Genomic DNA, 24,442 nt, shown 5'->3' with positions numbered 1-24,442 from the left:
ATGTCCATGTTCTGTAAGGGGAGTAAAAAGTAAGCTAAAAGATAATAACATGTTTTTAACAATATGATATATATATACGGTATATATACATATATATATATATATATATATATACACACTGCTCAAAAAATAAAGGGGACACTTAAATAACAGAATATAACTCCAAGTAAATCAAACTTCTGTGAAATCAAACTGTCCACTTAGGAAGCAACAATGATTGACAATCAATTTCACATGCTGTTGTGCAAATAGAATAGACAACAGATGGAAATTATTGGCAATTATCAAGACACCCTCAATAAAGGAGTGGCTCTGCAGGTGGGGTCCACAGACCACATCTCAGTACCAATGCTTTCTGGCTGATGTTTTGGTCACTTTTGAATGTTGGTTGTGCTTTCACACTCATGGTAGCATGAGACAGACTCTACAACCCACACAAGTGGCTCAGGTAGTGCAGCTTATCCAGGATGGCACATCAATGCAAGCTGTGGCAAGAAGGTTTGCTGTGTCTGTCAGCGTAGTGTCCAGAGGCTGGAGGCGCTACCAGGAGACAGGCCAGTACACCAGGAGACGTGAAGGGGGCCGTAGGAGGGCAACAACCCAGCAGGAGGACCGCTACCTCAGCCTTTGTGCAAGGAGGAACAGGAGGAACACTGCCAGAGCCCTTCAAAATGACCTCCAGCAGGCCACAAATGTGCATGTGTCTGCACAAATGGTTAGAAACCGATTCCATGAGGATGGTCTGAGTGCCCGACGTCCACACATGGGGGTTGTGCTCACAGCCCAACACCGTGCAGGACACTTGACATTTGCCACAGTACACCAGGGTTGGCAAATTCGCCACTGGCGTCCTGTGCTCTTCACAGATGAAAGCAGGTTCATACTGAGCACATGTGACAGACGTGACAGAGTCTGGAGACACTATGGAGAGCAATCTGCTACCTGCAACATCCTTCAGCATGACCGGTTTGGCAGTGGGTCAGTAATGGTGTGGGGTGGCATTTCTTTAGAGGGCTGCACAGCCCTCCATATGCTCGCCACAGGTAGCCTGACTACTATTAGGTACCGAGATGAGATCCTCAGACCCCTTGTGAGACCATATGCTGGTGCGGTTGGCCCTGGCTTCCTCCTAATGCAGGACAATGCCAGACCTCATGTGGCTGGAGTGTGTCAGCATTTCCTGCAAGATGAAGGCATTGAAGCTATGGACTGGCCCGCCCGTTCCTCAGACCTGAATCCGATTGAACACATCTGGGACATCATGTCTCACTCCATCCACCAACGTCACATTGGACCACAGACTGTCCAGGAGTTGACTGAAGCTTTAATCCAGGTCTAGGAGGAGATCCCTCAGGAGACTATCCGCCGCCTCATCAGGAGTATGCCCAGCCGTTGTAGGGAGGTCCTATAGGCTCGTGTAGGCCACACACAATACTGATCATCATTTCCTTGTCTTCAAGCATTTCTACTGAAATTGGATCAGCCTGTAATTTGATTTTCCACTTTGATTTTCAGTATCCATCCAAATCCAGACCTCCATGGGATATCAGTTTTGATTTACATTGATCATTTTTATGTTTTATTGTTCTCAATGCATGTCACTATTCAATGAACAAAAATTTGCAACTGGAAAATTTAATTCAGTGATATCTAGGATGTGGTATTTTAGTGTTCCCTTTATTTTTTTGAGCAGTTTATATATAAGCTTAAATCACCGCCTTTATCCTCTTTAAAAATAAAGCAAGTATAAAAAAAGCATATTTAATTTAACCCCTTCACGACCCATGACGCCTACGTAGGCGTCATGAAAAGTCGTGCCCAAACGACCTATGACGCCTACGTAGGCGTCATGCTATAAATAGCCCCTCTGCGGGTCGGGTGACCGGGGTCACTGAAAGGTCACCCGACCCGCAAACAGAGGATACTCTACAGTTAATCGCAGGGGGCGTGGCTTAGCCCCCACGTGTCTACGATCGCTCTGATTGGCTGTTAAAAGTGAAACAGCCAATCAGAGCGATTTGTAATATTTCACCAATGAAATTTGGTGAAATATTACAATCCAGCCATGGCCGATGCTGCAATAGCATCGGACATGGCTGGACACCGACACCCGACCCCCCCACACACCGACTGGCGGGGCCGATCGGCCACCGATGGACGGCGGCGATCAGTCGCCGCCATCATCATCTGCTCCCCCTCCCCTTCCTATCGCTCCCTCCCACCTTCCGATCCCCCCGGGACCTCCGATGGTGCTCCCGGTGTCCCGCCGTGGCTCCCGGCGTCCGGATCATGGGTGCCGCCATCTTGCAAAATGGCGGGCGCATGCGCAGTGCGCCTGCCATTGTCCAAGATGGCGGCGCCCATGAATTTGCCGGTTGCCCGTTCATTTTTCATTTTGATCACTGTGATACTCTCTCACAGTGATCAAAATGAAAAAAAAAGTAAATACACTCCCCTTTTGTCACCCCCATAGCCAGGCGCAAATAATAAAATAAAAAATATATTTTTTTTTCCATTTAGAGTTCGAACTAGGGTTAGGATTGGAATTAGGGTTAGGGTTGGAATTAGGGTTGCAGATAGGGTTAGAAATAGGGTTAGGATTAGAAATAGGGTTAGGGCTAGAATTAGGGTTAGGGCTAGAATTAGGGTTAGGGTTGGAATTAGGGTTAGGGCTAGAATTAGGGTTAGGGTTGGAATTAGGGTTAGGGTTGGAATTAGGGTTAGGGTTAAAATTAGGGTTAGGGTTGGAATTAGGGTTAGGGCTAGAATAAGGGTTAGGGTTGGAATTAGGGTTAGGGCTGGAATTAGGGTTAGGGATGGAATTAGGGTTAGGGGTGGGTTGGGATTAGGGTTAGGCTTGTAGTTAGGGTTCGAGTTGGGATTAGGGTTAGGGGTGTGTTGGCGTTAGGGTTGTGGTTAGGGTTATTATTAGGGTTGGGTTAGGGGTGTGTTGGGGTTAGAGTTGGAGTTAGAATTGAGGGGTTTCCACTGTTTAGGCACATCAGGGGGTCTCCGAACGCGACATGGCGCCATGATTTATTCCAGCCAATTTTGCGTTCAAAATGTCAAACAGCACTCTCTCCATTCCGAGCCCCGACGTGTGCCCAAACAGTGGTTTACCCCCACATATGGGGTATCAGCGTACTCAGGACAAATTGGACAACAACTTTTGGGGTCGAATTTTTCCTGTTAACCTTGTGAAAATAAAAAAATGTGGGCTAAAAAAATCATTTTTTGGGGAAAAAAAAGATTTTTTATTTTCACGGTTCTGCGTTATAAACTTCTGTGAAGCACTTGGGGGTTCAAAGTGCTCACCACATATCTAGATAAGTTCCTTGGGTGGTCTAGTTTCCAAAATGGGGTCACTTGTGGGGGGTTTCCACTGTTTAGGCACATCAGGGGCTCTGCAAACGTAGCATGACGCCCGCAGACCATTCCATCAAGTCGGTTTTTCAAAACATCACTACTTCCCTTCCGAGCCCCGACGTGTGCCCAAACAGTGGTCCCTCCCCACATATTGGGTACCAGCGTACTCAGGACAAACTGGACAACTAATTTTGGGGTCCAATTTCTCCTGTTACCATTGTGAAAATAAAAAATTGCAGGCTAAAAAATCATTTTTTGAGGAAAAAAAAATGTTATTTTCACGGTTCTGCGTTATAAACTTCTGTGAAGCATTTTTTGGGTTCAAAGTGCTCACCACACATCTAGATAAGTTCCTTGGGTGGTCTAGTTTCCAAAATGGGGTCACTTGGGGGGTTCCACTGTTTAGGCACATCAGAGGCTCTGCAAACGTAACATGACGCCCGCAGACTATTCCATCAAGTCGGTATTTCAAAACATCACTACTTCCCTTCCGAGCCCCGACGTGTGCCCAAACAGTGGTCCCTCCCCACATATTGGGTACCAGCATAATCAGGACAAACTTGGCAACAAATTTTTTACTATTGTAAAAATAAAAAATAGCGGGCTTAAAAAATCATTTTTTGAGGGAAAGAAAATATTTTTATTTTCACAGCTCTGCGTTATACACTTCTGTAAAGCACCTGGGGGTTCAAAGTGCTCACTATGCATCTAGATAACTTCCTTAGGGGGTCTAGTTTCCAAAATGGGGTGATTTGTGGGGGAGCTCCAAAGTGTAGGCAGACAGGGCCTCTCCAAACACGACATGGTGTCCACTAACGATTGGAGCTAATTTTCCATTCAAAAAGTCAAATGGCGCTCCTTCCCTTCTGAGCCCTGCCGTGTGCCCAAACAGTGGTCCCCCCCCACATATGGGGTGCCAGCATACTCAGGACAAACTGAACAGCAACTTTAGGGGTCCAATTTATCCTGTTACCCTTGTGAAGATAAAAAATAGCGGGCTAAAAAATCATTTTTGAGGAAAAAAAATGATTTTTTATTTTCATGGCTCTGCGTTTATAAACTTCTGTGAAGCACTTGGGGGTTCAAAGTGCTCATTACACATCTAGATAAGCTCCGTGGGTGGTCTAGTTTCCAAAATGGGGTCACTTGTGGGGGTTTTCCACTGTTTAGGCACATCAGGGACTCTGCAAACGTAGCATGACGCCCGCAGACCATTCCATCAAGTCGGTTTTTCAAAACATCACTACTTCCCTTCCGAGCCCCGACGTGAGCCCAAACAGTGGTCCCTCCCCACATATTGGGTACCAGTGTACTCAGGACAAACTGGACAACTACTTTTGGGGTCCAATTTATCCTGTTACCATTGTGAAAATAAAAAATTGCGGGCTAAAAAATCATTTGTTGAGGAAAAAAAAAGATTTTTTATTTTCATGGTTCTGCGTTATAAACTTCTGTGAAGCACTTGGGGGTTCAAAGTGCTCACCACACATCTATATAAGTTCCTTGGGTGGTCTAGTTTCCAAAATGGGGTCACTTGTGGGGGGTTTCCACTGTTTAGGCACATCAGAGGCTCTGCAAACGTAACATGACGCCCGCAGACCATTCCATCAAGTCGGTTTTTCAAAACGTCACTACTTCCCTTCCGAGCCCCGACGTGTGCCCAAACAGTGGTCCCTCCCCACATATTGGGTACCAGCGTACTCAGGACAAACTGGACAACTAATTTTGGGGTCCAATTTCTCCTGTTACCATTGTGAAAATAAAAAATTGCAGGCTAAAAAATCATTTTTTGAGGAAAAAAAAAATGTTATTTTCACGGTTCTGCGTTATAAACTTCTGTGAAGCATTTGGGGGTTCAAAGTGCTCACCACACATCTAGATAAGTTCCTTGGGTGGTCTAGTTTCCAAAATGGGGTCAATTGGGGGGGTTCCACTGTTTAGGCACATCAGAGGCTCTGCAAACGTAATATGACGCCCGCAGACTATTTCATCAAGTCGGTATTTCAAAACGTTACTACTTCCCTGCCGAGCCCCGACGTGTGCCCAAACAGTGGTCCCTCCCCACATATTGGGTACCAGCATAATCAGGACAAACTTGGCAACAACTTTTTTACTATTGTAAAAATAAAAAATAGCGGGCTTAAAAAATCATTTTTTGAGGAAAAGAAAATATTTTTATTTTCACAGCTCTGCGTTATACACTTCTGTAAAGCACCTGGGGGTTCAAAGTGCTCACTATGCATCTAGATAACTTCCTTAGGGGGTCTAGTTTCCAAAATGGGGTGATTTGTGGTGGAGCTCCAAAGTGTAGGCAGACAGGGCCTCTCCAAACACGACATGGTGTCCACTAACGATTGGAGCTAATTTTTCATTCAAAAAGTCAAATGGCGCTCCTTCCCTTCTGAGCCCTGCCGTGTGCCCAAACAGAGGTCCCCCCCCCACATATGGGGTGCCAGCATACTCAGAACAAACTGAACAGCAACTTTAGGGGTCCAATTTATCCTGTTACCCTTGTGAAGATAAAAAATAGCGGGCTAAAAAAATCATTTTTGAGGAAAAAAAATGATTTTTTATTTTCATGGCTCTGCGTTTATAAACTTCTGTGAAGCACTTGGGGGTTCAAAGTGCTCATTACACATCTAGATAAGCTCCTTGGGGGGTCTAGTTTCCAAAATGGGGTCACTTGCGGGGGGTTTCTACTGTTTAGGCATGGCTCAGCACCACCCTACATCTCCTCCCTTGTTTCAGTATACCACCCTACCCGCGCCCTCCGTTCTGCTGATGACCTGAGATTAGCATCCTCAATAGTCAGAACCTCCCACTCCCGTCTCCAAGACTTTACACGTGCCGCGCCAATTCTTTGGAATGCACTTCCCAGGTCAATACGATTAGTCCCCAATCCCCACAATTTTAAGCGTGTCCTGAAAACGCATTTATTCAGACTGGCCTACCACCCCAACATATTAACCTAATCTATCCCTGTGTGGCAGAGACAAAAGTTTTACCATAACCAGGTTCCCCGCATCATGTTCCCACATGCTTTATGCCTCCATTAGCCCTCTGTGTCTGTACTGTTACACACTTAACATTATGGCTGGTCCATACAATCAGGGCAACTGTTACCACCCACCTTTCGTGTCTCCCTCTTTCCTCATAGACTGTAAGCTTGCGAGCAGGGCCCTCTTTCCTCTTGGTATTTGTTATAATCTACTGTATGTGATTACTGTTATGCTGTAATGTCTATTGTCTGTACAAATCCCCTCTGAAATGTAAAGTGCTGCGGAATATGTCAGCGCTATAAAAATAAAATTTATTATTATTATTATTATTATTATAGGCACATCAGGGGCTCTGCAAATGCAACATGATGCCCGAAGAACATCCCATCAGTCTGCATTCCAAAATCGCGCTCCTTCCCTTCTGAGCTCTCCCATGCGCCCAAACAGTGGTTTCCCCTGACATATGGGGTACCAGCGTACTCAGGACAAATAACACAACAACTTTTGTGGTGCAATTTCTCCTGTTAGCCTTGTGAAAATAAAAAATAGCGGGCTAAAAAATCATTTTTGAGGAAAAAAAAATATTTTTTTTATTTTCACTGCTCTGCGTCATAAACTTCTGTGAAGCACTTGGGGGTTCAAAGTGCTCACCACACATCTAGATAAGTTCCTTGGGTGGTCTAGTTTCCAAAATGTGGTCACTTGTGGGGGAGCTCCAATGTTTAGGTACACAGGGGCTCTCCAAACACGACATGGTGTCCACTAACGATTGGAGCTAATTTTCCATTCAAAAAGTCAAATGGTGCTCCTTCCCTTCGGGACCCTGCCGTGTGCCCAAACAGTGGTTTATGACCACATATGAGGTATCGGTGCACTCAGGAGAAATTGCCCAACAAATTTTAGGATCCATTTTATCCCATTGCCCATGTGAAAATGAAAAAACTGAGGCTAAAAGAAAATTTTTGTGAAAAAAAAGTCCTTTTTTTTTTACGGATCAATTTGTGAAGCACCTGGCTGTTCAAAGTGCTCACTATGCATCTAAATAAGTTCATTGGAGGGTCTAGTTTCCAAAATGGGGTCACTTGTGGGGGAGCTCCAATGTTTAGGCGCACAGGGACTCTCCAAACGCGACATGGCAACCGCTAAATATTCCAGCATATTTTCCATTCAAAAAGTCAAATGGCGCTCCTTCCCTTCTGAGCCCTGCCGTGTGCCCAAACAGTGGTTTATGACCACATATGAGGTATCGGTGTACTCAGGAGAAATTGCCCAACAAATTTTAGGATCCATTTTATCCTGTTGCCCATGTGAAAATGAAAAAATTGATGCTAAAAGAAAATTTTTGTTGGAAAAATTAAAATGTTCATTTTTTCCTTCCACATTGCTTTAGTTGCTGTGAAACACCTGAAGGGTTAATAAACTTCTTGAATGTAGTTTTGAGCACCATGAGGGGTGCAGTTTTTAGAATGGTGTTACTTTTGGGTATTTTCTGCCATATAGACCCCTCAAAGTGACTTCAAATGTGAGGTGGTCCCTAAAAAAATTGGATTTGTAAATTTTGTTGTAAAAATGAGAAATCGCTGGTCAACTTTTAACCCTTATAATTATAACTTCCCAACAAAAAAAAAATTTTGTTTCCAAAATTGTGCTGATGTAAAGTAGACATGTGGGAAATGTTATTTATTAACTATTTTGTGTCACATAACTCTCTGGTTTAACGGAATAAAAATTCAAAATGTGAAAATTGCGAAATTTTCAAAATTTTTGCCAAATTTCCGTTTTTTTCACAAATAAATGCAAACATTATTGACCTAAGTTTACCACTAACATGAAGCCCAATATGTCACGAAAAAACATTCTTAGAATCGCTAGGATCCGTTGAAGCGTTCCTGAGTTATTACCTCATAAAGGGACACTGGTCAATATTGCCAAAAATGGCCAGGTCGTTAAGGTCAAAATAGGCTGGGTCATGAAGGGGTTAACCCCTTTCTGACATCAGACATACTATCCCATCCATGGGACCCGGGCCCCTATGCCCATGGACGGGATAGTACGTCTACCGCGATCAGCTGCGCCCACATGGTGAGCGCCGCTGATCGCGGCCGGGTGTCAGCTTATTATCACAGCTGACACCCGGCACAATGTGTCAGGGGCGGTCACGGACCGCCCCCGACACGTTAACCCCTTGCACACCGCGATCAAACATGATCGCGGTGTACCGGGGGTTAAAGGGAAGCATCGGCAGGGAGGGGGCTCCCTCCATGCTTCCCTGAGCCCCCCACGGCAGCGCAATGTGCAGCGCTGCTGTGGGGGGCTCCTTTCCTGCAGGCCCCCGAATCCAAGTTGGCGACGGGGGCCTTCGGGGGCCTGCAGGAAGCTGGCTTCCTCAGTGCCTGCAAAGCGCAGGCAAGAGGAAGTCTTCCTCAATGCCTGTGACAGATTGCTGATCTGTCACAGTGATCTGTGATATGACAGATCAGCGATCTGTCACACGACAGTGATGTCCCACCTGGGACTATTTAATAAAGTTTAAAAAAAAATAAAAAAAGTGTTAAAATAATTTTTAAAAAATTGCCAAATACATTAGAAAAAAAAAAAATATTCCCCCAAATAAATCCATTTTTTGGAAATAAAAAAAAAAAACAATAAAAGTACACATATTAGGTATCGCCGCGTCCATAACGACCCGCCCTATAAAACTGTCCCATTAGTTAACCCCTTTAGTGAACCCCTTAAAAAATAAAAATAAAAAACAAAGCAAAAAATAATGATTTATTATCATACCGCCAAACAAAAAGTGTAATAACGCGCAATCAAAAAGACGCATATAAATATCCATGGTACCGCAGAAAACGTCATCTTGTTCCGCAAAAAACGAGCCACCACACAGCATCATCAGCGAAAAAATAAAAAAGTTATAGCTCGCAGAATAAAGCGATGCAAAAATAATTATTTTTTATATAAAATAGTTTTCATTGCATAAAACCGACAAAACATAAAAAAAGACCTAAATGAGGTATCGCTGTAACCATACTGACCCGAAGAATAAAACCGCTTTATCAATTTTACCGCACGCGGAACGGTGTAAACGCACTCCCCCAAAAGAAATTCATGAAACGCTGGTTTTTGTTCATTCTGCGTCCCAAAAATCGGAATAAAAAGCGATCAAAAAATGTCACGTGTACGAATATGGTACCAATTAAAACGTCAACTCGTCCTGCAAAAAATAAGACCTAACATGACTCGGTGGGTCAAAATACGGAAAAATTATAGCTCTTAATATGTGGTGATGCAAAAACTATTTTTACAATAGAAAGCGTCTTTTAGCGTGCGACAGCTGCCAAACATAAAAACCGCCATAAATAGTAAATCAAACCCCCCGTTATCACCCCCTTAGTTAGGGAAAAATAATAAAATAAAAAAAATGTATTTATTTCCATTTTTCCATTAGGGCTAGGGTTAGGGGTAGGGTTAGGGTTAGGGCTAGGGTTAGGGTTAGGGTTAGGGCTCAGATTAGGGTTAGGGGTGTGTTGGGGTTCGGGTCTGAGTTAGAATTGGAGGTTTCCACTGTTTGGGCACATCAGGGGCTCTCCAAATGCAACATTGCGTCTGATCTCAATTCCAGCCAATTCTGAGTTGAAAAAGTCAAATGGTGCTCCTTCCCTTCCAAGCTCTGCCATGCACGCAAACAGTGTTTTACCCCCACATGTAGTGTATCAGCCTACTCAGGACAAATTGCAAAACAATTTTTGGGGTCCAATTTCTCCTGTTACCCTTAGGAAAATAAAAAATTGGGGGCAAAAATATCATTTTTGTGGAAAAAAATGATTTTTTTATTTTCACGTCCGAGCGTTATAAACTTCTGTGAAGCACTTGGGGGTTCAAAGTGCTCACCACACATCTAGATAAGTTCCGTGGGGGGTCAAGTGTCCAAAATGGGGTCACTTGTGGGGACTTTCAATAGTTTAGGTACATCAGGGGCTCTCCAAACGCACATGACACCCGCAGACCATTCCATCAGAGTCTGCATTCCAAAACGTCACTGCTTCCCTTCCGAGCCCCGACGTGTGTCCATACAGTAGTTTTCTCCCACATATGGGGTGTCAGTGTACTCATGACAAATTGGACAACAACTTTTGGGGTCCAATTTCTCCTGTTTCCCTTGGGAAAATAAAAAAATTGGGGACTAATTGATCATGCTTGTGGAAAAAATACGATTTTTTTATTTTCATGCCCGGGCATTATAAACTTCTGTGAAGCCCTTGGGGGTTCAAAGTGCTCACCACACATCTAGATATGTTCCTTAGGGGGTCTTATTTCCAAAATGGGGTCATTTGTGGGGGGTTTCCACTGTTTAGGTACATTAGGGGCTCTCCAAAGGCAACATGACACCCGCAGAACATTCCCTCAAAGTCTGCATTCCAAAACGTCACGACTTCCCTTCCGAGCCCTAACGTGTGTCCATACAGTAGTTTTCTCCCACATATGGGGTGTCAGCGTACTCATGACAAATTGGACAACAACTTTTGGGGTCCAATTTCTCCTGTTACCCTTGGGAAAATAAAAAAATTGGGGACTAATTGATCATGTTTGTGGAAAAAATACGATTTTTTTATTTTCATGCCCTGGCATTATAAACTTCTGTGAAGCCCTTGGGGGTTCAAAGTGCTCACCTCACATCTAGATAAGTTCCTTAGGGGGTCTAGTTTTCAAAATGGGGTCATTTGTGGGGGGTTTCCACTGTTTAGGTACATTAGGGACTCTCCAAAGGCAACATGACACCCGCAGACCATTCCATCAATGTCTGCATTCCAAAACGTCACTACTTCCCTTCCGAGCCCTGACGTGTGTCCATACAGTAGTTTTCTCCCACATATGGGGTGTCAGCGTACTCAGGACAAATTGGACAACAACTTTTGGGGTTCAATTTCTCCTGTTACCCTTGGGAAAATAAAAAAATTGGGGACTAATTGATCATGTTTGTGGAAAAAATACGATTTTTTTATTTTCATGCCCTGGCATTATAAACTTCTGTGAAGCCCTTGGGGGTTCAAAGTGCTCACCTCACATCTAGATAAGTTCCTTAGGGGGTCTAGTTTTCAAAATGGGGTCATTTGTGGGGGGTTTCCACTGTTTAGGTACATTAGGGGCTCTCCAAAGGCAACATGACACCCGCAGACCATTCCATCAATGTCTGCATTCCAAAACGTCACTACTTCCCTTCCGAGCCCCGACGTGTGCCCATACAGTAGTTTTCTCCCACATATGGGGTATCAGCATACTCAGGACAAATTGGAAAACAACTTTTGGGGTCCAATTTCTCCTGTTACCCTTGGGAAAATAAAAAAATGGTGACTAAAAGATCATGTTTGTGGAAAAAATCCGAATTTTTTATTTTCACGCCCGGGCGTTATAAAGTTCTGTGAAGCACTGGGGGGTTCGAAGTGCTCACCACACATCTAGATAAGTTCCTTGGGGGGTCTAGTTTACAAAATGGTGTCATTTGTGGGGGGTTTCCACTGTTTAGGTACATCAGGGGTTTTCCAATCGCGACATGGTGTCCGATCTCAATTCCAGCCAAAAACGTCAAATGGCGCTGCTTCCCTACGAGCTCTGCCATGCGCCCAAATAGTGGTTTACCCCCACATGTGGGGTATCAGCAAACTCAGGACAAATTGCACAATAACTTTTAGGGTTCTATTACCCTTGGAAAAATAAGAATTGAGGGTGAAAAGATCATTTTTGTGGAAAAAATATGATTTTTTAATTGTACGGCTTTATGTTATAAACTTCTGTGAAGCCCTTTGGGGTTCAAAGTTCTCACCACACATCTAGATAAGTTCCTTAGGGGGTCTAGTTTCCAAAATGGTGTCATCTGTGGGGGGTTTCCACTGTTTAGGTACATCAGGGGTTTTCCAATCGCGACATGGTGTCCGATCTCAATTCCAGCCAAAAACGTCAAATGGCGCTGCTTCCCTTCCGAGCTCTTCCATGCGCCCAAATAGTGGTTTACCCCCACATGTGGGGTATCAGCGTACTCAGGACAAATTGCACAATAACTTTTAGGGTCCTATTACCCTTGGAAAAATAAGAATTGAGGGTGAAAAGATCATTTTTGTGGAAAAAATATGATTTTTTAATTGTACGGCTTTATGTTATAAACTTCTGTGAAGCCCTTGGGGGTTCAAAGTTCTCACCACACATCTAGATAAGTTCGTTAGGGGGTCTAGTTTCCAAAATGGTGTCATCTGTGGGGGGTTTCCACTGTTTTGGTACATCAGGGGTTTTCCAATCGCGACATGGTGTCCGATCTCAATTCCAGCCAAAAACGTCAAATGGCGCTGCTTCCCTTCCGAGCTCTGCCATGCTCCCAAATAGTGGTTTACCCCCACATTTGGGGTATCAGTGTACTCAGGACAAATTGCACAATAACTTTTAGGGTCCTGTTACCCTTGGAAAAATAAGAATTGGGGTGAAAAGATCATTTTTGTGGAAAAAATATGATTTTTTAATTGTACCGCTGTACGTTATAAACTTCTGTAAAGCCCTTGTGGGTTCAAAGTTCTCACCACATATCTAGATAAGTTCCTTGGGGGGTCTAGTTTCCAAAATGGGGTCACTTGTAGGGGGTTTCCACTGTTTAGGTACATCAGGGACTCTCCAAACGTGACATGGCGTCTGATCTGAATTCCAGCCAATTTTGCATTGAAAAAGTCAAACGGCGCTCCTTCCATTCTGAGCTCTGCCATGCGCCGAAACAGTCGTTCCCCCCACAAATCAGGTATCAGCGTACTCAGGACAAATTGCACAATAACTTTTGCAGTCCAATTTCTCCTGTTACCCTTGGTAAAATAAAAAAAATTGAACCTGAAGTATTTTTTTTGTGAAAAAAAGTTAGATGTAAACTTCTTGAATGTGGTTTTGAGCACCTTAAGGGGTTCAGTTTTTAGAATGGTGTCACTTTTGGGTATTTTCCATCACATAGACCCCTCAAAGTGGCTTCAAATGTGATGTGGTCTGAAAAATAAAATGGTGCTGTAAAAATGAGAAATCGCTGGTCAAATTTTAACCCTTATAACTTCCTAACAAAAAAAATTTTGGTTCCAAAATTGTGCTGATGTAAAGTAAACATGTGGGAAATGTTAGTTATCAAGTTTTATGTGTGCCGTATCTCTGTGATTTAAGGGCATAAAAATTCAAAGTTGGAAAATTGCGAAATTTTCAAAATTTTAGCCAAATTTCCGTTTTTTTCACAAATAAACGCAAGTTATTTGAATGAAATTTTACCACTAACATGAAGTACAATATGTCACGAGAAAACAATGTCAGAATCACCGGGATCCATGGAAGCGTTCCAGAGTTATGACCTCATAAAGGTACAGTGGTCAGAATTGTAAAAATTGGCCCGGTCATGAACGTGCAAACCACCCTTGGGGGTGAAGGGGTTAATATTGACACATTCGTAAAAATCCCAAAAATAAAATTAATTAATTGATACTGTTAGCACAAATTTAATTTTTCAGTCACTGCACCTAACGAAACAAAAATGCAATAGAAAGCGATGAAAACATTGTATGTGGCCAATAATAGAATCACTACTAGTATTCACATTTACCTTTTAGCTATTGGTTTCTAAGACTGCCCTCTTGTGGCAATATTGAGTTTCTCTTTGTCTTAACTGGTTTTCTCCCTTTTTTCTCTCCCTCTGATTCTTTGCTATGTGATTTGTTTTGCTTCTATGAATTGTATTACTAAACCAATAATGAAATGTTTTTATTTTGCTGTTATAGAGTTTACTTTTACTGTCTGGCTTTCCCCTGATCTACATAAGAGCGTGTTAGGGTCCGACAATCACCCCCCAGGCCCCGCACTAGACATGAGATGTTGTATCAATGTTCCTTTCTACAAATACATATCGGATGGAAACTGTAACAGTAGAGAACTGAATTTCTAGCCAGTAGCTTCAGACCCCCATTTATTTGGGGTTCTGGGTGACATAGTAGAGACAAAACCCTGGAGACCTGGATATATTAAATGTAAATGTTGAGTTAAATAGATGCATTTGTGGTATTCAAAATCAAGTTTACTCATACTTCCATTGACCGCAGAAAATAAAATTAAAGTAAAATAAAAAATAAAATGTTGCTGATGCAGGCACAGTTTAATAGAAAACACACCTGACGTTGCCTACGGGGATCACATGAAGGGTTTCGACAACCTGCTAATATTACCGGCTAATGCTGGACGTCTGATCCATGTATGATTAGAGGCGGGTTTCACATTTCAGGCTTAGAAAGTGGCCCCAGATGATGTAAAGGAATGTATCGGGCCAGTCCAGCTGGATCCTTATGTAATAGCACCCCCTAGTGGAAGCTGGTGGTAGTGCATTGCACTGAATTGATTAGGGAAACTGTTTACCAATCAGCTTATAGATTCATATCCAAAAAATGCAGCAACGTCAATAATAAATCTTACATAACTGTCATCCTGATGATAAACCGCAGGGGAAATATTGTTATAAAAATGGAGAAAAATATTCCATCTACAGTAAAAGAAACCTATGGTAAATACACACTCAAGCTATAAAAGCAGCTGCATAGATCTGTCAGTGACATAATGTGTGGTGTAACCTTAGTTATTTCTGGATTTAGAGTTACAGATCTCTTTTTTTCTCCTTTAAACTATTCTATTCTTTCCATCCCAAACACTTGGTGACCTGACACTACCTTAGCCTACCTCCACTTACTCTATCCCCTTCTCTCTCATTTCTTATTTCACCCTTAGGGAGAAAGAGGCATGCCGGGGATGCCAGGGAAACATGGAGCAAAGGTATCTTTCTGAAGGAATGGCTTGTAGTTTAACCGTTGATTCCCAGTGTACCTCTCAGCTGACTCTGTGCTGTATCCGTGCATCCTCCACTTATCTCCATAACTAGCACCCTCTCCTTTGTGCCTGCTCCTCACACATCATCAATAGTCATACTGTTCATACCACCTTACACCCCCTATGTGGTTCAACAACCCTAATTTTCATCTTGTATCCTCTTTTTCTTTAGCTACCCCCCTGATTTCTGTTTCTGAAAGTTGAGAGGTATGACCCATCCCTTCCTTTAACTTTACCTTCCTTCACATTCTCTTCCATTATCATATATCATTTCTACCACTTTACTTTGTCAGCATTATTATTCACCCCTCCCACCTAATCATTTCCGATAATCGCCCCACACCTATATCCCCTACAGTATATCCTTAAATGTTGTATTAACATGACAATTGTAATATTTCACATATGTTTGAGTCGACCAAATACAATGTGTGGCACTTTGAGATTGTATAAAGATTCCCATTAGGTAGAGATGAGGTATGGATTATCTGTCATCACTTGACTCCTTCCATGGGGTTCCTGTGAAAGTCCCACTAGTGATCTAATATCAGTAGGAACCTTCTTAAACCCATTTAAATTGTAAAATGTTGTCTTCCTACAACCATTGATTATAGGAGCTCACTCAAGTCCTTTGTTAGGTACCATAACAGCAGTTCATGTGCTGACATGGGGCCCCAGAAGAGAGGGAGGCTAGCCTGGACAAGTTGTGACTCTTACCTTAATAGATGAGAACCTGTGCTGAGAAACACTTTGCAAACATCCTTCAAACTTCCTGTCCAAGGTTGATTTCATGGGTTTGACAGCTCAAGAACAGTCCCCTATGTCTATACTGGCCACCAGTCTCCTGACCCACATTCAACAGCCTAATAAATGCCCATGAGACTGTTCAGTTCAGGTCTGGAGACCCACGAGCTTCTGGACATTGTGGTCTGTTGGACTGTTAATGTGTGTAACCGGCCTTAAAGCACCACTCCAGCGTATTTTTCTATTCCAGTGCTGGAGTGGTGCCATTAATATAAGTTCCCTGCCCCTAGTAATATGTTTACCAGCCACCGTCTTTTGCTCTTTCTGACACTGCTCAGTTCACGTTCTGCAATTTTGTAGAACACAGCTTTTGACCGACTGGTAGTCAGAAGTCGCAAGTTCTAAGAGGTGACTGCTTTTTTGCATGGCAAATTGTGGGTTTATATATATGCCACTGGGAAAAATATGTATCACAGTTGTAGGCAAATGCCATTCAAGCAATTCTCAAACTATTTGTGAAGTAATAAAGAGGTTGTCCTCTTTCAGTAGGCTTCTGTCTGCAGGCTCAGTTAAGAGTAAAATGACATACATCCGGAGGAAGTGAGAGAAGGAAGTGGAAGTTTTTGTGATTTGTTCAAAGAAGGGAACAGTGAAGCTACTGATTGACTGCAAAGATTGATTGACATAACAATGTCATGCAATCCCTGAGAGTGCCAATGCCTACACCACAGGAATGGTGCAGACACCAGAGTATATGTGTTATTATTTTACACGAGGAAAACATAGGTATAGAGAAAGGGTTGTCCTAGTAGTTGTCCCTGCAACCAATCACTGAGTTCAGCAGCTCATGCCATCTACCTATTCAGAGCCACTGAGATCAATGATTGGCTGCAGTGTTGTTGACATGATATCACTGCTACAAAGCAACAGGGCAGTGACTGCAACATTGGACCAGCGTAGGGTAGATAAAGCTTAGTTTGTTTTTTATACACCCAACTTAATTTCTGCAACAACCCTGCTGCATCTTGTATCTTAAAGGCTCAGAATTGAGCAAATTTAACTCTCTCAAATATTACATGGCAGCCATAACTCCAGGGGAAGAGTCTTGAGGAGATCATTTGCATATTCCCAGTGCCTTCTGGGATAAGTGAAGAGTCTCCGCGGGCTCAACGATCACTGGGTTTTGGCCGTTGCAGCTGAAAAGAGGAAATCGGAAAACCAGGGGAAGAGTCTTGAGGAGATCATTTGCATATTCCCAGTGCCTTCTGGGATAAGTGAAGAGTATCCGCGGGCTCAACGATCACTGGGTTTTGGCCGTTGCAGCTGAAAAGAGGAAATCGGAAAAATTTTGTCTCATCTTTCATCGTTTTTAAGAAATCTCAAGATGGAAGAGGCCAGGAGCCATTTGGTGAGCTGCATTTCTTGCTACATGTTCACAGATTTACCAGTGGAAAAGCCAAACTTCACATGCCACAAATGCAAGCTTGTGTCCCTGTTGGAGGAAAAGTTGCAAAATCTCGAAGAGAGGTTAGCTACGTTGAAGATCATTAAGGAAGGTGAAGAGTTCTTGGACAGAGCAGAATTATCTCTTCGTGTTACAGAAAGAGAAGAAATTCGAAGTACACCTGAAGAAACAGAGGAATGGAGACATGTGACCCAGAGAAACAGGAGGATCAGGAGGCAGTCAGCACCCATACTGCTCAGAAACCAGTACCAGGCTCTCACGCAGGAAAACGATGAAGAAATACATCAGGATAAGACTTTGCCCACAAACAGCAACCTTGTATGCCTTCAGAGTCCTCCTGGATGGAGAAAGAAAAATGTTGTGAAGAAGAAACGGAGAGTGGTGGTCATGGGGGATTCCCTGTTGAGAGGAACAGAGGCCGCTATCTGCAGACCGGATATAACTTCAAGAGAAATGTGCTGTCTTCCAGGTGCAAAAATTAAAGATGTGTCTGACAGGATATCAGGACTCTTCAGACCTACAGATGACTACCCATTCCTGCTACTACATGTGGGGACAAATGACACGGGAAGAAATGACCTGGAAACCATCTGCAGAGACTTTGAAGACTTAGGCAAGAAAGTGAAAGAACTGGGAGCGCAGGTGGTCTTCTCTTCCATCCTCCCAGTGGATGGCCATGGAACAAGGAGGTGGAATAAGATTCTGCAGGTGAACAACTGGCTACGTCGATGGTGCCGTCAGGAACGATTTGGATTTCTGGATCACGGAGTGAACTACTTATACGATGGACTACTTGCTGGAGATGGGGTGCACCTTACGAAGACTGGAAAGCATGTATTTGGAAGTCGCCTTGCTACACTTGTAAGGAGAGCTTTAAACTAGAACAACATGGGAAGGGAAGCAAAAGACCAGAAAAAGCCATACACCTGACAAATGCTATTGAGAACTCTGCTATTAGAAGTGGAAAGGAAGAACAAAGACGAAAGAATCTAATTAATAAAAAGGAAAGGAAGAACAAAGACGAAAGAATCTAATTAATAAAAACATTGGAGAAAGAGAAACCAATCACAAACTAAAATGTTTCTATACTAATGCACAAAGCATGGGCAACAAACAAGGAGAATTGGAACTACTAACACAGGAAAAGAAATATGATGTCATTGGAATCACTGAAACTTGGTGGGACAATACACATGATTGGAATACAAGACTAGAAGGATACAACTTATTTGCAAGAAACAGACTTGATAAACGAGGAGGGGGTGTTGCATTGTATGTTAGAAACGCGTATATCTGCACAGAGATTGAAGCTTCAGAGACTGGGAGTTCTGTGGAAACTGTTTGGGTAAGAATACAAGGACAGAACAATGGAAAGGACACCATTGTAGGCATTTACTACAGGCCGCCTGTGCAAGCTGAAGATATGGATGAACTCTTTATGCATCAAATGGCCAAGTTCTCCAAAAAATATGACATAGTTGTCATGGGAGATTTCAACTATCCAGACATTTGTTGGGAATCTCTCTCAGGCAAAACTAACAGGTCAAGGAAATTCTTATCCTCTCTTGCTGACAACTTTATCTTCCAAAAGGTAAGGGAGAAAACAAGGGGAACTGCTACCTTGGATCTAATCCTTATAAACAGGGAGGAAATGGTTGAGGAGGTAAAAGTGGCTGGGACCCTAGGAGGTAGCGACCATGCTATTTTAGAATTTTGGATAACTAGAGGCGGAAGACCTGTGAAGACTCAGACATCAAGGTTAGATTTCAGAAAGGCAGATTTTAAAGGATTCAGAAAGAGAATTGGAGGGATCCAATGGCTGGATATCCTTAAAGACAAAAATGTCCAGGAAGGATGGGAAATCTTGAAAAATGAAATTCTCAAAGCACAGTTGTTAACAATTCCGAAAAGAGGGAAGAATAGGAAGCATTTAAGGAAACCAGAATGGATGAACACAGAACTTAAGCACATGCTAAAAAGGAAGAAAAAAATGTTTATAAAATGGAAAGAGGGAGGCATATCTAAAGAAGAATATAATGCTGTCTGCAGAACCTGCAGGGCACAAATCAGATTATCTAAAGCTGAAAATGAATTGAGGCTTGCAAGAGATGTCAAAAGCAATAATAAAGGATTTTGGGGATATGTCAAAAGTAAAAGAAAAGTCAAAGATGCTATAGGATTTTTACAGGATGAAAATTATGAAATGGTAAGACAGGATGTTGAGAAGGCTGAACTTTTAAATTCCTATTTTGCATCTGTTTTCTCTCAGAAAGGAAATGTGACATCAACTGTTATTCACTGTCCTATTAAGGGAATAGAAGAATCCAGGATATCTATAAACAGAAAGATAGTGAGGAAACACTTAGCTAACCTAAATGAATTCAAGTCTCCAGGTCCAGATGAATTACACCCCAGAGTACTGAAGGAGATAGCAGAAGAAATTTTCGAACCCCTCTCCATAATCTTTGAAAATTCTTGGAGAACAGGAGAAGTGCCAGAAGACTGGAGAAGAGCAAATGTTGTTCCTATCTTCAAAAAGGGGAAGAAGGTGGACCCAGGCAACTTTAGGCCGGTGAGTCTGACTTCTATACCAGGAAAGATCTTTGAACAAATTATTAAACAACATGTATGTCAGTACCTGGATAAGAATGAAGTGATTAAACAGAGTCAGCATGGGTTTGTAACTAATAAGTCATGTCAGACTAATTTAATTTCCTTCTATGATGGTATCACTGATTGGGTGGATCAAGGAAATGCTGTAGATATAGTATATCTTGACTTCAGCAAAGCATTTGACAAAGTCTCTCATACAATCCTTATTGAAAAAATGACTAAGTATGGAATGGACAAGGCAACTGTTAGGTGGATTCATAACTGGCTTAGTGATCGGACACAAAGAGTGGTTGTAAATGGCTGCACATCCAGTTGGAAGAATGTCTCAAGTGGGGTACCACAGGGCTCTGTCCTGGGCCCTGTATTGTTCAACATCTTTATCAACGATTTAGATGAAGGAATTGAGGGTAAACTGATTAAATTTGCTGATGACACAAAGCTAGGAGGGATAGCTAATACTAGAGAAGAGAGAGAGAGGATTCAAAAAGATTTAAATAAACTGGAGCAGTGGGCAGCAACTAACAGAATGGTTTTTAACAGGGAGAAATGCAAAGTACTACATCTGGGCAATAAAAATGAAAAAAGCATATATAGAATGGGAGGAATAGGGCTAAGTGACAGCACATATGAAAAAGACTTGGGTATACTAATAGATAACAGACTGAATATGAGTCAACAGTGTGATGCAGCAGCAAAAAAGGCAAATGCAATTCTAGGATGTATTAACAGAAGCATACAGTCTAGATCACGTGAAGTCATTATTTCCCTCTACTCCTCTTTGGTCAGACCTCATCTGGAATATTGTGTCCAGTTTTGGGCACCACATTTTAAAAAAGACATCAGCAAACTGGAGCAAGTTCAGAAAAGAGCGACCAGAATGGTGACCGGTCTGCAAACCCTGTCTTATGAGGAAAGGTTGCAGGATTTGGGAATGTTTAGTTTGCAAAAGAGAAGACTGAGAGGAGACTTAATAGCTGTCTACAAATATCTAAAGGGCTGTCACATTGTAGAAGGATCATCTTTATTCTCATTTGCACAAGGAAAGACTAGAAGCAAAGGGATGAAACTGAATGGGAGGAGACACAGATTAGATATTAGAAAAAACTTTTTGACAGTTAGAGTGATCAATGAGTGGAACAGGCTGCCACGAGAAGTCGTGAGTTCTCCTTCAATGGAAGTCTTCAAACAGAGGCTGGACAGACATCTGACTGGTATGATTTAGCGAATCCTGCTTTGAGCAGGGGGTTGGACCAGATGGCCCAGGAGGTCCCTTCCAACTCTACGATTCTATGATTCTATGATAACTCCAGTAACTAGAGGTTTTTGGAGTTTTCTGTTTTTATATACAAATATAGAAATGCCTTTGCATTGAACTCATATGTGACCAAGGGGCACTCTTATGGCAGACATTAAGGAAATGTCTATGATGACATTCAGCTTTATGCCAGTAATTTTCCCTGTATATATATCACACATGCGCTGGAGTTTCAGTGTATATAGTGGCTCTGTCATAATAGACATATTCAGCTAAATAAATTTTTGCTATTTTTGTATTCTGGCAATTCAAAACTTGCCTGCACTACGGTTACTGTAAAAAAAGCTTCCTATACTGATGATTAAATATGCAAATTGTCTCTTCAGAAAAGAAGAGGACTAGAACTCTAGTGCCACCTATTAGTCAATATCGACCCTTTAACGGACCTTGCCAAATGACTTAGGATAAAAGCAAAATCAGAATCTCAATTTGCAGACATGATGTTTCAGGGTATTGCCTCTCATCAGTGCAAAGCATGAGATTAATATGGCTAAGTGAGAGGTTAAGACTGGGATCTGAGGGGTAAGGGAAATTCTGAGAGATTCTGATTTGGCGGTGCACTCTTGATGATTGACAGTTCAGTCCGGCGGTATGCCTGAGTTGCTGGCCCGAACTCTGCACGCCGGTTCTGCTAGCAGTGATAGCTTTGCCTTTGAAACATCAGAGAAGCAAGAAAGCACTGAAGCCGCCCTGATCCAGAAAGCTTCAGAGGGGCGCATGCAAGCTGTATATCAAACAGATTGCAAGCACGGTCTCCTTACCTAGGAAACCAATCACGTCTGAGGTGACCGGTTACCTTGGAAACAAGCTGTAAACTATAGAATTATCAATTCTTCCATTCTTGAGAGCAGAAATGATTTTGTCCAGTTGCCTATTATAGTGCTTGACTGAGGACTTATGCCACTGAGACAGCCATTTAAATACAGTGCTAGCTATGTTAGTTTCAAGGCAGTGCACATGTTCGACCACTGCTCCAATTAAACATGGGACATAGAACCTTCATTCACGTGACCATTGGGAGTCTCAGCAGTCGAACGCCCAGAGATGAAATGATACGCTGCAGTCTTAGTACAACACCCAGATGACTTCATGCAGGATTTAATTAGTACATGTATACTAGATAAGGAACAATTGTTCAGAAGCGCCTTCAGCATTCATTATATCAAATGTAATCAGAGCATCTCCTGTAAGAAAGGTGCACATATGGCATGGCTTTAAGATATGGAAATATCAAGGTTCTAACTGTCCTTCATATAATGTATGCATATTTTCAAGGACATTTCCATACTAGTGTACAAAATATTGACAAGTTATAAATGAGAAAAAACAATAAAACCAAGAAAGCCACTCTGGTCAATGGGCTGTATTTGGTATTACAGTGCACCCTTTTTGCCTAAAGGGGTTGTCTAAGCTTGGAACAAATGTCTGCACATAAGCTGGAGTCACACATAGCAATCTCGCAAGCGAGATCGCTGCTGAGTCACAACTTTTGTGACACAACAGCGATCTCACCAGCGAGATCGCTATGTGTGACAGCGATCAGTGACCGGCCCCCCTGCCGGTATCGCTGATCGCTGCAAGAAACCTCTGCACTTTTTTTTCGTCGCTGGTCTCCCGCTGGCCAGCACGCATCGCGTGTGACAGGCGGGAGACCAGCGATCAGCTGTAAAAAATAATAAAAAATAAAAAATATTGTTATTCTCACCTTCCGATGTCCCGCGCAGCCTTCCCACCTCTCTCCAAGCTCCCGGTCCCAGTGATCCTTTGCACGAATGACCGCGAGACATCACGCTCCCATGAGACCGTGACATTCTCGCGGTCATTCTCGCAAAGGATCACTGGAACCGGGAGCGTGGAGAGAGGCGGGAAGGCTGCGCGGGAGGTCGGAAGGTGAGAATAACAATATTTTTTATTTTAATTCTATTTTTTTTACAGGGATGGCATCAGCGCTAACACAGCGACGCCGCGCACTCGGCGTCGCTGTGCTAATCGCTGCTGAAGCTGTCTGTGTGACAGCTCACCAGCGATCACATAGCGACTTACCAGAAATCCTGACACGTTGATATCGTTGTCGGGATCGCTGGTAAGTCGCTATGTGTGATTCCAGCTTTACTTTATGTGACTGCAGACTGCCGAATTGTCCACTGTCATGATTCCACAGGATTCCCACTGTGAGCAGGCGGTCCTATAATCCCACTGTGAGCGGGAGGTCACATGATTTCATGTATGCAATTTGCATTCTTGCAGACACCTGATGACTAGATGTGTCGGGCTTTTCTTAATTCACTTTTATTGAGAGAAGTCAAATGCGTCTAGTTGACACATGACTTCAAGTGTGCAAATCGCATACATGGAATTACGTGCCCTCCCCCTCGCAATGGGATTATATGACCCCACACTCACATTGGGAACCCTCATGATAGCGTGCGCACCATTGGGAACCCTCATGACAGCGTGCGCACCACATAGAGTGACTACATACTTTTGTCCCAAGTCTGGACAACCCCTGTAAACGGAGTAATGGTTTCAATTCCAGTCATACCAGTCAAAGGCTATAGGCATGAGTGGCATTATTTTATGTTCCCTGACAGTCCCTTTAACAGAATTTCTGCAATATAACAGTGTGAATGTAAATGTGGCACCATGTTACTTATTTTCATAGACATGCCTTGGAGAGGAGTCTCCAGAAAAGGGTCACTTCTTGCATGTTTTAGGATCTATCTTTACTTCTACAGAATCCCAAAAGTCTTGGTTTTCCTGGTTTGTTTCCTCATGATCATAACATAATCAATACTAGGACGTTGCAAGCTTCCTGATCTCCAAGATCTTGGCATTAATGGGAGCACAACATGAGACATTCCAAAATCTCCTTGTTGTAAGATCTTGTGTGTGACACCGAATTTTAAGGTATAGGAGACCTCTATTAATCATGGCTCAGAGTTTAACTTTTTTATCAAGACTAGGACGGTGTTAGTGCAGGATCCACACATATGCAAATAAATAAATCAATGTTTTCAAGTAAATGTATAAAATGATAAAACTAAGTCAATGTATGTC

General features: G+C 42.6%; 1 protein-coding gene across 1 annotated transcript in view; it reads left to right on the top strand.

The window, feature by feature from the left end:
* COL13A1 (collagen type XIII alpha 1 chain) overlaps positions 1-24,442 on the top strand; it is a 397,057-nt gene that overhangs the window by 296,239 nt on the left and 76,376 nt on the right. The window contains exon 20 of the mRNA XM_073560029.1: positions 15,150-15,194. Coding sequence (XP_073416130.1) covers positions 15,150-15,194 — 45 coding nt within the window. The remainder of the gene's footprint in view (positions 1-15,149; positions 15,195-24,442) is intronic.

Source organism: Dendrobates tinctorius, unplaced genomic scaffold (assembly GCF_039654945.1).
Source record: "Dendrobates tinctorius isolate UK_male_01 unplaced genomic scaffold, ASM3965494v1 ptg000292l, whole genome shotgun sequence".
Taxonomy (NCBI): domain Eukaryota; kingdom Metazoa; phylum Chordata; class Amphibia; order Anura; family Dendrobatidae; genus Dendrobates; species Dendrobates tinctorius.
This window is presented reverse-complemented; position numbering and strand designations above follow the sequence as displayed.